This window comes from Nerophis ophidion, linkage group LG19, assembly GCF_033978795.1.
Source record: "Nerophis ophidion isolate RoL-2023_Sa linkage group LG19, RoL_Noph_v1.0, whole genome shotgun sequence".
In the NCBI taxonomy this organism is placed as follows: Eukaryota; Metazoa; Chordata; class Actinopteri; order Syngnathiformes; family Syngnathidae; genus Nerophis; species Nerophis ophidion.
This window is the reverse complement of record NC_084629.1, coordinates 26,568,672-26,583,851: the sequence shown is the minus strand read 5'-3', so window position 1 is coordinate 26,583,851 and position 15,180 is coordinate 26,568,672. Positions and strand designations below refer to the sequence as shown.

The 15,180-nt window shown below is 40.0% G+C and overlaps 1 protein-coding gene across 3 annotated transcripts in view; it reads right to left on the bottom strand.

The window, feature by feature from the left end:
* The window catches only part of med14 (mediator complex subunit 14), a 60,977-nt gene extending 51,411 nt beyond the window's left edge, over positions 1-9,566 (bottom strand). Inside the window, exons 1-7 of one of the 3 annotated variants that reach the window (XM_061879693.1) lie at positions 9,421-9,566; positions 3,838-3,864; positions 3,662-3,767; positions 3,407-3,580; positions 1,044-1,173; positions 827-955; positions 640-747 (exon numbers count right to left, since the gene is read on the bottom strand). In XM_061879693.1, coding sequence (XP_061735677.1) covers positions 640-747; positions 827-955; positions 1,044-1,173; positions 3,407-3,580; positions 3,662-3,767; positions 3,838-3,845 — 655 coding nt within the window. In that variant the 5' untranslated portion in view covers positions 3,846-3,864; positions 9,421-9,566. Of the gene's footprint in view, positions 1-639; positions 748-826; positions 956-1,043; positions 1,174-3,406; positions 3,581-3,661; positions 3,768-3,837; positions 3,865-8,905; positions 9,382-9,420 lie in introns of those variants that run through there. The other 2 variants (XM_061879691.1, XM_061879692.1) reach the window with 2 other exon arrangements.
* Between the last annotated feature and the right edge of the window lie 5,614 nt (positions 9,567-15,180).

The following is a 15,180-nucleotide window of genomic DNA, read 5'->3' as shown; positions in this document are numbered from 1 at the left end:
AGGGATCATTTTGCCACACATTGCTGTCACAATGTGTTCCTGTGACTCCTTGGCCATGTCCAGCGTTCTGCCGGCACATTGGCACCGATGACTGGCGCGGAATGTCCGGACTTTTTGTCATGTATCACTGCAACCGCAAGAAGCTCTCCTGTGTTGTACTAATCAAGTGAGTAATCAAACAACAGTTGAAGTCTTTCGTATCCTCTTTGATAGCGCTGGCATGTTTAAATGTATATACACGTAAAATTCTAATCTGGCTAATGTGAGCAAGCTACTACTGTATGAACACAATTTGTTGTAAGTTACACATATTTAGTCACCCGAGTCTTCGAAATGTTTATGTATCATTATAGTGACTACCTTTTCAAGCGGAGTGGAGCTGATATTTTTTCGCTGATAACGGACTGATATCCGATATCAATATCGGACTGGAACATCCCTATAAAGAACTATGTAGTCAAAATCCTTTGCATGCACCCCACCCCATTATTTAAAAAAATTAAGTAAATAATCTATTTTTTCTGAAAAAACAGCTCAGCTGCAATTATTGCTAACATTCAATTAAGCCAACATCCACTTCGCTTTGGGTGAAACATTTATGAATTTCGGTTAATCATGAATACGAATAAAAAAGGATACGCAAGCAGTTGTACAAGTCCTGTAGGGGCTTCTCATCCGCACACAGGCGTGCTTGCACCAGCTCGTGGATGTAATTCACCTGCAGGCTGTGCACCAGGGATCGGCCATCTTTGGTAAAGGAAAGAAGCCGGTACGAGAGGGTGGAAAAAAAATTTGGCGTATTTTGCATGAAGAGAGCAAACCTTACCGCCAGTTTCCTTGTCCTCCACTAGGATCTCCAACTTCAACAGCCGCCAGGGAATATCCGGGTCATCGCCCATCACTGTCAACGTGGCCTCAAACTCCCCTTCCACCCGAAACTTCACACGACCATTAGCTGCAAACGCAAGGAATCTTTGCATCATCGGCAGGGCGAGCATGAAAACATGGCACGCGGTGATTTCGAACAGAGTCTGGCTGCTTACCCACTGTGAGGTTGGCTAGCTGGGGAGGCAGGTCTGTGGTGACCAGTCGGTGTCGGAGGATCTGATTAAGCTGGTTGAGGGTGGTCTGCTTCTCCGTTTTAGTAATGGGGTCTGGCGGAATGATTTTATCCTTCACAAATAGACATATGATTAACACCCTGCTTTTTTCTTCTTAAACATCACATGTCCAATGGACAAATATGGCTGGATTCACACAACAGATGATTCTTTGTGACGTTCCATATTACAACGTTACAAGTAAATCTCAAATTTAGCCTGTAAACATGAGACTGGCTCAACTATGGCTGGAATCATACGACAGCTGGTCCTTTATGACGTTCCATATTACAACGTTATGAGTAAAACTCATTTTTATCTGTAAACATGAGACTGGCTCAATAACTAGTCACAGCATGTGCGCACCACGGAAGAATACACGGTGGTGCTAACCCACGGTACGATCAGTACCTCGGTATTTGGGACTGTTTTTTGTTCTGCTTACGTATTTTTTTTCCTCTCAAAGTTTTTCTTTAGTTTGCTTATTAGCAAAAACTGCACTCAGCAGTATATATCAGTGGTATACAGAATACTATAACAGTTTTATTTCAAGTTAACAGTTACTTAACACTTTCAAATGATGAATTGCCTCTTATGCCTTGATTAATTTTATAGACAAGGGATGTAACGACACATATGGTTGCAAAGTTGAAACTTAAAGGAATTGACGGAAGGGCACCACCAGGAGTGGAGCCTGCGGCTTAATTTGACTCAACACGGGGAACCTTACCTGGCCCGGACACGGAAAGGATTGACAGATTGATTGATGGCTCACACACACACACACACACACACACACACACACACGGATATACATAAACACACACATATATGAATACTGTATATATACATACACACGCATATATGTGTATATATATATATATATATATATATATGTATACACACACACTCATATACACACAAATACTGTATATATATATATATATATACACATATATATGTGTGTGTGTGTATGAGTGTGTATGTATGTATGTATAAACACACACACACACACACACACACACACACACACACACACACACACACACACACACACACACACACACACACACACACACACACACACACACACAGTACAGGCAAAAAGTTTGGACACCTCATTCAATGTGTTTTCTTTATTTTCATGACTATTTAAGCTTTGTTTCTTCCTACTCCTTTTCGGACATGATGTATTGTGTATTCCGAAATGATGAAATTACCTGATGTATAATGTTGTATGTATGTCATGTTCAAAATAAACTAAGAAAAGAAAAGAAAAGAAAGAAAAGAAAAATTGTAAAAGGACAATGTTTTATCAACTGATTGCAATAATGTAAATTTGTTTTAACTATTAAACGAACCAAAAATATGACTTATTTGATCTTTGTGAAAATATTGGACACAGTGTGTTGTCAAGCTTATGAGATGTGATGCAAGTGTTAGCCACTGTGACACTATTATTCTTTTTTTTAATTTTTATAAATGTCTAATGATAATGTCAATGAGGGATTTTTAATCACTGCTATGCTGAAATTATAACTAATATTGTTACTGTTGTTGATAAGATTTGTTTTTGTTTCACTACTTTTGGTTTGTTCTGTGTCGTGTTTGTCTCCTCTCAATTGCTCTGTTTATTGCAGTTCTGAGTGTTGCTGGTTCAGGTTTGGTTTTGGAATTGGATTGCATTGTTATGGTATTGCTGTGTAGTGGTTGGTTGGATTGATTAATAAAATTCAAAACATTTTTTTTTTTTTTAAATGAGAATCGATTCTGAATCGCACAACTTATTTGAATCGATTTTTTCCCACACGCCTAATATATATATATATATATAAATATATTTTTTTTGTATCTATATATATATATATATATATATATATATATATATATATATATGTATATATATAAATATATATAGATTTTTTTTTAAATTGTGACCTGATTTAGAATTGGAGTGATTAAGAATTGCGATTCAGATTAGAATTGATTTTTAGTGCACCCATAATCAACATGCATTATTACAATATAACATTAGTATTAAAAGCTTCATCCTCTGCCAAACTTTTATCATATATTGTCTATACTGTGCAGCCTTACTCCATTCAAAGTTGAACACTGACTACTCTTAAGTCATATGCATGATCCATAAGTATAGTGTTTTCCCTTGACATTATATAGTAAAATAGTTGTGGAAATGTGGGGGTTGGTCTTGTTTGTATGAGATACTGCACATGCACATGCCTTGCAGAGTAAATCCAGCCTGGAGACCAGCAGTCAAAGCAAAGCCAATTTAAAAGCAGACTTACTCGTATGCAGGTGGGCAAGCGTGGATAGGAGCCCGTTGTGAGGACGTCGATGGCAAAGGGGATAGCAAAGCTTGGCAGCCGCGCGTGTACCAGGGCGTCTCGGGCGAGCGACGCAAGCCTGTCGGCCGTGTCCACAAACAAGATGATTTGCTGATCCAGGAAGCTGGAGATCATCTGTCGCCACGGATACAGGGCAAGTTTAAAAAGTGCACTCCTGCTGATATACAAGCTTTAATTATTTAACTGCCCACTTACTGCGCATTTCTCCACCTTGCCCGCATTGCTCGCCCACTTCACCAGGGCCAAAAGACGCACAAAGAGCTGTCTGGTGCGACTTGCAAACTGGACAATCTCGATTTTCCTTTAATTTGAAGCGTAAATTTTAAAATGCATACGAGTATAGGAGCAAAATAACAGGAATTCATACAAACCTCTCCATGTCCGTTTTCCTTGGAAGCCTGAAAGGAGAAGATGGGCATTGTATTACGGCCACTCTATACATTGTATTAATAATGTACTACACTCTCTGAGCACAACAATAGGCACACTTGTACGGTTTCTGTCAGACCCAAGTTACATCTACACTTGCAATTTGATAATCTGTTTTGTATTCATGTGATCAATTCTATATGTATACAGCAATACAGGGTTTCCCCAAAATTGCCAAAATATCTGTGGCGGTAGGGGCATGATTAGGGGCGTGGTCACCATGACTTAATCGTATAATTTGCATAATTTGCTATGATGATTAGGTACATTTAAAAACAAATCTGTGTGATTATCAATTAGTATTGAAATGTTTTAAATAATATATCCTTGTGATATATTTTCAATTGTCGCTGCTTGTTGTACTTTGTTGAATATTTTTCAAGTGTTTAGAGACTTATATTGACTTGTTTTCATTGAAAACGAACAGCAACAAATCTAGCATCTTTTTCTGGTGTTATTATAGAATGGTTTTGTGTTTAGAGACTACTTCTGTCCCTCGATGTCTTTGACCAAAAAGGCAAGCTGCAGCGAGCATGACGTCACACTTGCTTTACGCTGCTGCTCCAGTGGGATTTTCTCTCTTCTGGAGGCTAAAATACATTAAATTACTCTAATTTGTTTACATGTAAAAAACAATGACTTATTTTCCAGCAGTAGCGGCTGTGATTATTTTGTGGCGGAGCGCCACCATCAGTTATATCGGTTTTTCACAATTATTTTCTGTAACCCCCTAGGAAGAAGAAAATATTTTGCGCCCCCCGCTCTCCACTTTGAGTATAAATAGTATCATCCATCCATCCATTTCCTACCGCTTATACCTTTTGGGGTCGCTGGCTCCTATCTCAGCTGCATTCAGGCGGGAGGCGGGGTACACCCTGGACTGGTCGCCACCTCATCGCAAGGCCAACACAGGTAGACAAACAACATTCACACTCACATTCACACACTAGGGCCAATTTAGTGTTGCCAACGGGGCAGCGGGCTAAGAGTGAGGGACACAAACAGACTGGACAAGTTGGTAGAGAAGGCCAGTAACGTGGTGGGAGTGGAGCTGGACTATCTGGCGGTGGTGTCAGAGAGGAGAAGTCTAGCAAATATCCTAGACATTATGAACAACACCTCCCACCCACTACACTTGGACATCGCGGAGAGAATGAGCACGTTCAGTGGAAGGCTCAGACTCCCTAAATGCAACACGGAACGACACAGCAGGTCCTTGATACCGACAGCCATCCGACTGTATAATGCATATATTCCTTGACTGCACTTAAATGTAGAACATATTTATACAATTCATATATTATATATATATAATATATGTTATATATTATTTATCATCATTATTGTCTATTGAGAGCGAACTGTGGTGCTGAATTTCCCCCACGGATCAATAAAGTACTTTCTATTCTATTCTATTCTAAAAAATACAGTTTTGCTAAATTGACTTAGTTGGGATTTCCCTTTCTGAATGAAAGTTTAAAATGAGCATATATTAATGCAGTATGAACAAGAATGGTTTAATGTAGACACAAAGAATCATTATACTGGTGTGTATATGCATCAAGTGTTCATTCCAGCCTAAGGCAAAATATTGTGATATATATCGTAAAACGTGACATGGCCCAAAAATGTTGAGATATTAACAAATGGTAAATTGGTAAATGGGTTGTACTTGTATAGCGCTTTTCTACCCCTTTTTTAAGGAGCCCAAAGCGCTTTGACAGTATTTCAACATTCGCCCATTCCCACACATATTCCCACACTGATGGCAGGAGCTGCCATGCAAGACGCTCACCAGGACCCATCAGGAGCAAGGGTGAAGTGACTTCCCCAAGGACACAACGGACGTGACTAGGATGGTAGAAGGTGGGGATTGAAACAGTAACCCTCAGATTGCTGGCACAGCCACACTACCAACTTCGCCACGCCATCCCCAATAAAAGGCCATATCGCCCAGTTCTAATTGAAATATTGTTTCAATGATATTGCACACATAATTTACAGGCCTCGAAAGAAGGCTACGTCCTATACCATGAATTGATTAACATGGACCCTGACTTAAACAAGTTGAAAAAATTACTCGGGTGCTACCATTTAGTGGTCAATTGTACAGATGATGTACAAGGGATGGCGTGGCGCAGTGGGGAGAGTGGCAGTGCGCAACCCGAGGGTCCCTGGTTCAATTCCCACCTATTATCAACCTCGTCAAGTCCGTTGTGTCCTGAGCAAGACACTTCACCCTTGCTCCTGATGGGTGCTGGTTAGCGCCTTGCATGGCAGCTCCCTCCATCAGTGTGTGAATGTGTGTGTGAATGGGTAAATGTGGAAGTAGTGTCAAAGCGCTTTGAGTACCTTGAAGGTAGAAAAGCGCTATACAAGTACAACCCATTTATCATTTATTCATACTGCATTAATATATGCTCATTTTAAACTTTCTCATGTAGAGAGGCAAATCACAAGTAAGTCAATTTACTAAAACAGTATTTATTAAATAGTTATTAAGCAGTGGCACAAACATTCATGTCAATTCCAAAACAGAAAGTGCAAGATTGTCAGTGACATTTTAAAACAAGCTATTAGTGCACTTCTGTGCACTAATAGCCAAGATGACATATCAAAACACCACTAAATTAAAGTGCACTTTTTGTACAGAACGCTACTACAATAGTTAAAAACAAATGAAGTGCACCTTAGTGCATGATGTCACACAGCTCCTGATGGGTGCTGGTTAGCAACTTTGCATAGCAGCTTCCTCCAGCAGTGTGTGAATGTGTGTGTGAATGGGTAAATGTGGAAGTAGTGTCAAAGCGCTTTGAGTACCTTGAAGGTAGAAAAGGGCTATACGAGTACAACCAATTTAACATTTATTTATACTGCATTAAAAAAAAGGTCATTTTAAACTTTGTCATGCAGAGAGGGAAATCACAACTAAGTCAATTTACTAAAACAGTATTTATTAAACAGTTATTAAGCAGTGGCACAAACATTCATGTCAATTCCAAAACAGAAAGTGCAAGATTGTCAGAGACATATTAAAACAACCTATTAGTGCACTAAGATGACATATCAAAACAACACTTAATTAAGGTGCACTTTTTGTACAGAACGCCACTACAATAGTTAAAAACAAATGAAGTGCACCTTAGTGCATGATGTCACACAGCTCCTGATGGGTGCTGGTTAGCGCCTTGCATGGCAGCTCCCCCCATCAGTGTGTGAATGTGTGTGTGAATGGGTAAATGTGGAAGTAGTGTCAAAGCGGTTTGAGTACCTTGAAGGTAGAAAAGCGCTATACAAGTACAACCCATTGATCATTTATTCATACTGCATTAATATATGCTCATTTTAAACTTTCTCATGCAGAGAGGGAAATCACAACTAAGTCAATTTACTATAACAGTATTTATCAAACAGTTATTAAGCAGTGGCACAAACATTCATGTCAATTCCAAAACAGAAAGTGCAAGATTGTCAGAGACATTTTAAAACAAGCTATTAGTGCACATTTTGTGCACTAAGATGACATATCAACACAACACTAGATTAAAGTGCACTTTTTGTACAGAACGCCACTACAATGGTTAAAAACAAATGAAGTCCACCTTAGTGCATGATGTCACACAGCTCCTGATGGGTGCTGGTCAGCGCCTTGCATGGCAGCTCCCTCCATCAGTGTGTGAATGTGTGTGTGAATGGGTAAATGTGGAAGTAGTGTCAAAGCGCTTTGAGTACCTTGAAGGTAGAAAAGCGCTATACAAGTACAACCCATTTATCATTTATTCATACTGCATTAATATATGCTCATTTTAAACTTTGTCATGCAGAGAGGGAAATCACAACTTAGTCAATTTACTAAAACAGTAATTATTAAACAGTTATTAAGTAGTGGCACAAACATTCATGTCAATTCCAAAACAGAAAGTGCAAGATTGTCAGAGACATTTTAAAACAAGCTATTAGTGCACTAATAGCTAAGATGACATACCAAAACACCACTAAATTAAAGTGCACTTTTTGTACAGAACACCACTACAATAGTTAAAAACAAATGAAGTGCACCTTAGTGCATGATGTCACACAGCTCCTGATGGGTGCTGGTTAGCCTCGCATGGCAGCTCCCTCCATCAGTGTGTGAATGGGTAAATGCTAAAGTAGTGTCAAAGCGCTTTGAGTACCTTGGAGGTAGAAAAGCGCTATACAAGTACAACCCATTTATAATTTATTCACACTGCATTAATATATGCTCATTTTAAACTTTCTCATGCAGAGAGGGAAATCACAACTAAGTCAATTTACTAAAACAGTATTTATTAAACAGTTATTAAGCAGTGGCACAAACATTCATGTCAATTCCAAAACAGAAAGTGCAAGATTGTCAGAGGCATTTTAAAACAAGCTATGAGTGCACTTTTGTGCATTATGTCACCAAGATGACATATCAAAACAACACTAAATTAAAGTGTACTTTTTGTACAGAACGCCACTACAATAGTTTAAAACAAATAAAGGGCACCTTAGTGCATGATGTCACACAGCTCCTGATGGGTGCTGGTTAGCGCCTTGCATGGCAGCTCCCTCCATCAGTGTGTGAATGGGTAAATGTGGAAGTAGTGTCAAAGCGCTTTGAGTACCTTGAAGGTAGATAAGCACTATACAAGTACAACCCATTTATAATTTATTTACTGTGCAACTTACTAATAAAAGTTTCAATCAATCAATCAAACCTGGGTCAATAACTTCCCGGTGTTGTACACACTTGTCTAGTAGTTATGACGACTCTGCTCGGCCACGCCCCCTTGCCAGGCTAATACATTTGCCACTATCAATATAAATAGATTTTCCCTCCGAGTTCAGAGCGAATAATCGGACCCTGTTTTGCGAACAATACAGCAAAGGTGAGTCCAAATAAGACCCCCGCGTGTGCCTGGAAGAGGGGCAGTTAGCATGTCCGTTAGTTGGCCCGGACTAGCACAAGCATTTGAGGCCTCTACCATCATAAGTCTTACTTACAGCTCTGCCAGGAGAGTGATTTCATGGTAGGTTCTCTGCAGAAGAAAGTCGATCAGGAGACTCAGTCGGATCCCATGTGCGGGCAGAGGTCCGGGCTGCGGCGGCTGGGGGCCCGACACGACCGGGCCGCCGAGTGGCACCAACTGGCCGTCCGCGCCAATCTGCACCGGGGCCATTTTACAACGATGGCAGCTAGCTTAGCACAGCGCCCAGGCACAACCGGCACTTCAACGCCTTACTGTCGGCTTGCGGTGGCTCTACTCCTGACAATAAGTATTTTATCGCGCGTTTACTACATTTCTCGCCCCTAAAGAGTTGGCTGGAGTAGCGGGAAAGTCGGTAACCGACTGCAAGTAACGTGCCGCCCGGGGAAAGAAATGAGTTCAATGCTGCTTGGCCGCCATCTTTGCTAATGGAGCTCATTAACAGGAGGCTGGTGGGCGAGAAAACCCAAACAGGAGCCTTGGGGAGTAGGAGTCCTTAACGCCACGATATAAAAGTGCCAAAATAAATACCTTTAATCTCAGCTTTTTTCCTTGATGCGTTGTTATATATTTGCCACAATAACATAAATACATACAACACAATTAAAACCATTATTATGGGAAGGCTGCAAGCTGAATGCTCCAAAATCCAAATGCATGTTAAGAGTGAAACTAAAAGTACCGTATTTCCTTGAATTGCATTTAAAACCTCTTCTCACTCCTGCGCTTACCTAAGGAATGCGGTAAAAGTACGCATGCGCTAATTATTTTAAAGTTAAAGTTAAAGGCTTACTGAAGTGAGATTTTCCTATTCAAACGGGCATAGCAGGTCCATTCTATATGTCATACTTGATCATTTCGCGATATTGCCATATTTTTGCTGAAAGGATATAGTAGAGAACATCCAAGATAAAGTTTGCAGCTTTCGGTGTTAAGAGAAATGCCCTGCCTCTACCGGAAGTCGCAGACGATGACGTCACACGTGTGGGGGCTCCTCACATATTCACATTATTTTTAATGGGAGCCTCCAACAAAAACAGCTATTCCGACCAAGAAAACGACAATTTCCCCATTAATTTGAGCGAGGATGAAAGATTTGTGTTTGAGGATATTGATAGTGACGGCTAGAAAAAACAAACCAAAAAATAAAAAAATAAAAACCGCAATTGCAATCGCGTTGCATTGAGACAGATTCATATGTTTTTAGAGACATTTACTAGGATAATTCTGGGAAATCCCTTATCTTTCTATTGTTTGTCTTGCTATTGTTTTAGTGAGTTTAACAGTACCTAATAGTTGGAAGTGTACGTCCGCGGCCGGGTGTTGACGCGCAGTGTCTCAGGGAAGTCGACGGCAGCTGTACGGGAGGCAGACGCTCAGCTGATATCCGGTAAGTGGCGACTTTTTAACCACAATTTTCACACCGAAACCTGCTGGTTGACATGTAGTCGGGATCCATGTCCGCTCTGATCCATAGGAAAGTTTCACCTCCGTGAATTTTAAACAAGGAATCACCGTGTTTGTGTGGCTAAAGGCTAAAGCTTCCCAAATCCGTCTTTCTACTTTGACTTCTCCAATATTAATTGAACAAATTGCAAAAGATTCAGCAACACAGATGTCCAAAATACTGTGTAATTATGCCGTTAAAGCAGACAACTTTTAGCCTGTGACGTCACTCGTACAAGTCATCATTACGCAATGTTTTCAAGAAAAAAGTCCCGGGAAATTTAAAATTGTAATTTAGTAAACTAAAAAGGCCGTATTGGTATGTGTTGCAATGTTAATATTTCATCATTGATATATAAACTATTAGACTATTAGGTGGGTAGTAGTAGGTTTCAGTAGGCCTTTAAAGTACCAATGATTGTCACACACACTAGGTGTGGAGAAATTATTCTCTGCATTTGACCCATCCTTGATCACCCCCTGGGAGGTGAGGGGAGCAGTGGGCAGCAGCGGTGCCGCGCCCGGGAATCATTTTTGGTGATTTAACCCCCAATTCCAACCCAGGTAATGGGTCCCATTTTTATAGTCTTTGGTATGACTCAGCCTGGGTTTGAACTCACGACCTACCGATCTCAGGGCGGACACTCTACCCACTAAGCCACTGGGACACTCTACCCACTATTTTATAACATCTTCTCACAATTTACCAAAGGCATGCAGTAAAAATTTGAGCGTGATGTAAGCTTGGACCTTAAATCCAACTGAATAGCTCTTAATCTTCTTCACTTTATGCGATTTGTATTTATATTTATATTTATGAATATAGCCCTTTATGCTTTGAACATCCTGGGCTCGGGATCTTTTGATTGATTGATTGATTGAAACTTTTATTAGCAGATTGCACAGTACAGTATAATTCCATACAATTGACCACTTAAATCAGGGGTCAGGAACCTTTTTGGCTGAGAGAGCCATGAAAGCCAAATATTTCAAAATGTATTTCCGTGAGAGCTATATAATATTTTTTAACACTTAATACAACTAAATGCGTGCATTTTTAAAGCCCTACTGAAATGAGATTTTCTTATTTAAACGGGGATAGCAGGTCCATTCTATGTGTCATACTTGATCATTTCGCGATATTGGCATATTTTTGCTGAAATGATTTAGTAGAGAACATCGACGATAAAGTTTGCAACTTTTGGTGCTGATAAAAAAAGCCTCGCCTGTACCGGAAGTAGCAGATGATATGCGCGTGACGTCACGGGTTGTGGAGCTCCTCACATCTGAACATTGTTTACAATCATGGCCACCAGCAGCGAGAGCGATTCGGACCGAGAAAGCGACAATTTCCCCATTAATTTGAGCGTTGATGAAACATTCGTGGATGAGGAAAGTGAGGGTGAAGGACTAGAAAAAAAAAAACAAGACGAGGGCAATGGTAGCGATTCAGATGTTATTAGACAAATTTACTAGGATCATTCTGGAAAATCCCTTATCTGCCTATTGTGTAACTAGTGTTTTAGTGAGATTATATGGTCGTACCTGTACAACCTGAAGATCGGCTCTGCACGTTTCTTCAGCACCAGTCGACGGGTGGTGGCGATGCCCATCTCTGCTCTTTGCAAGGGACCCTCTTCGAAACATGATCTTTCGAAATGATCGCTGCATAATACACTGTACTTTGTGTGTGTGGTCCAGTCCAACCGTGTTTGCTTGACCGCTCTGTTCCATTGTAAAGCTTCACCGTCATCTTTTAGGAATGTAAACAATGAAACACCGGCTGTGTTTGTGTTGCTACGGGCGGCCGCAATACTCCGCTTCCCACCTACAGCTTTCTTCTTTGACATCTCCATTATTTATTGAACAAATTGCAAAAGATTCAGCAACACAGAAGTCCAGAATACTGTGGAATTAAGCGATGAAAACAGGCGACTAATAGCTGGGAACGGGGCTGGAACAAAATGTCCTCTACAATGCGTGACGTCACGCGAAGCATCATCATACCGCGACGTTTCAGCAGGATACTTCGGCGCAAAATTTAAAATTGCAATCTAGTAAACTAACCCGGCCGTATTAGCATGTATTGCAATGTTAAGATTTCACCATTGATATATAAACTATCAGACTGCGTGGTCGGTAGTAGTGGGTTTCAGTAGGCCTTTAAGTAACACCAACATTTTTAGAGTATAATAAGTCTCTTATTCTTTTTAATAACATTGTTATTCTAAAGCTAACCAATAATAAATATAATACTTCTTACCATTAATGCGACATCTTGGACAGGTGCGATAGAAAACGGATGGTTGGATTAAAATGCATGAGAATGTTTTATAATTTGAATGTTACTTTTAACACTGTGATTACCAGCGGAATTATTCATTACTTATCGTTTTAAGCAATGTAAGCTAAGATTTATCTGAGAGCCAGATGCAGTCATCAAAAGAGCTGCATCTGGGTCTAGAGCCATAGGTTCCCTACCTCTGACTTAAATGGTAGCACCCGAAAAAGTTTTTCGGGGTCCACGTTAATCAATTAATTCTGCGTGGAGTTTGCATTTTGCATGTTCTCCCCGTGACTGCGTGGGTTCTCTCCGGGTACTCCGGCTTCCTTCCACCTCGGACAACCATGCACCTGGGGATAGGTTGATTGGCAACACTAAATGGTCCCGAGTGTGTGAATGTGAGTGTGAATGTTGTCTATCTGTGTTGGCCCTGTGATGAGGTGGTGACTTGTCCAGGGTGTACCCTGACTTCCACCCGAATGCAGCTGAGATAAGTTCCAGCACCCCCCGTGACCCCGAAAGGGGGATAAGCGGTAGAAAATGGATGGATGAATGCTTTGAGCCGGGTAGCTCTTGTGCGAGCAGCGGCTTGCCAAAAGGTCAAATAATTATGTATGCAAATAAAAGATTGTCATTTAGGGAAGGATGTTAACATGTCATTGTTTGGTTGCATAAGTTTTTTTAGTGTTTTGACAGAAGTTAGTAACGCTAGAAAGCAGTTTTTAAACATTTGTGTGTTTATACCTGCAAAAAAACATTGTAACAAAAAATGGTGCCTATACTGAACAGTACAACCCATGCGGAGCCCTGTTGTTTTTATTTGGCAACGTTGCTTTCATAGTGAAAAAATGTCAGAGACATCTTACTTTGAGCATACAATAAACACAAGATGGGCTTCCGTGGTTAAACTATAATATTGTGAATGCCATAAAATCAGTAAAAATGATCAAAGATGAGGTCATGTATAGAGAAAACAATGACATCATGCCATTCACAGGAAGATCATAGCCTTTTTCGAATGTCACCAATGCTCTTTTTGCTGCCACTTGTATGGCATGGCATCCGGGGCTTGTTATATGCTGTGATGTTTGCCTTTTGGCACAAATTCAATGAAATTATTGTCTAACTGTGGTTTTGGACGGAACACGTCGGAGTTGTGGTTAGCCAGTTGCCCGTAGCATGTTTTCTCCAGGCCTCCTCCCACATCCCCCAAGTTAGGCAAACTGTTGACTCCATATTGTCCATGGGTTGTTAATGTGTCCTGCGGTTGACTGGCCATCAGTCCAGGTGGATGCCTCTTGCCACAAAGTCAGCTGGGGTAGGTTCCAGCTGACCCTAATGAGGAGGAGCTGTATAGAACATTGATGGATGGAATTATCATGTTGAGTGAATAATTTGGTGGTTTTGCCTTTGCTCATCAATTTATTCCGAACGTTGGAACAGTTTCATAACAATATACAATATAGCACAATGTAACAATATCAACACAATAATACATTTACTCCAGTATTCACTTTTATATCTGTTTTATTACACAAAAAAGTCAACAGTGCAACATTATAGACAAAAAGCAACAACTCTCCTTCAAATCCTTTGGCTTTTTGCTCCCAAAGTTGTGCGTCCAAGCACCTATTCCCTGAATGTGTAAACAACAATATCAACAACAACAAAACACATTTCTATAGAAGAAATCTGACATCCAACCACTTATATCAGGGGTAGGGAACCTATGGCTCTAGAGCCAGATGTGGCTCTTTTGATGACTGCACTTGGCTCTCAGATAAATCTTAGCTGACATTGCTTAACACGATAAGTAATGAATAATTCCACTGGTAATCACAGTGTCAAAAATAAAGTTTAAAATATAAAACATTCTCATGCATTTTCATCCATCCATCCGGTTTCTACCGCACCTGTTCAAGAAGTCGCATTAATGTTAAGTATTTTATTTATTTTTGGTTAGGCTCTGAATAACAATGTTATTAAAAAGAATAAGATACTTATTATACTCTAAAAATGTTGGTCTTTCTTAAAAATGCACGCATATAGTTGTATTCAGTGTTGAAAAAATAAATTATATTGCTCTCACGGAAATACTTTTAAAAATATTTGGCTTGTATGGCTCTCTCAGCCAAAAAGGTTCCCGACCCCTGACTTATATCAACAACAAAACTGAAAGATTTTAATATAGTATGGCTACTATTACGATTTTGACTTTTGTGTATTCCAAAGCCATATTTAAGATGCAAATCTTACATTGACAATATACACTTATGATTAAAACACCTGATAAACACGACAGTTAATTGACAATATTATGATTAACACACCTTATAAACATGACCGTTAAAGGGATATTGGCGATTAAATTGCAACATGATTTGATTTGCTTTTAGTTCAATGTTTGTCCCAGTATCTTTTAAGAGTTTAAATGTACTTCTTCATGTGAAGGGCTACTAGTTTGATTACACTGTCTGTATTTTTGGTTTCTATTTCATCCGTGCTGCATTCAAACAACCTCGGAAGTTGGCAAGCCAAGATGGCTGCACCCGGGGAAAATC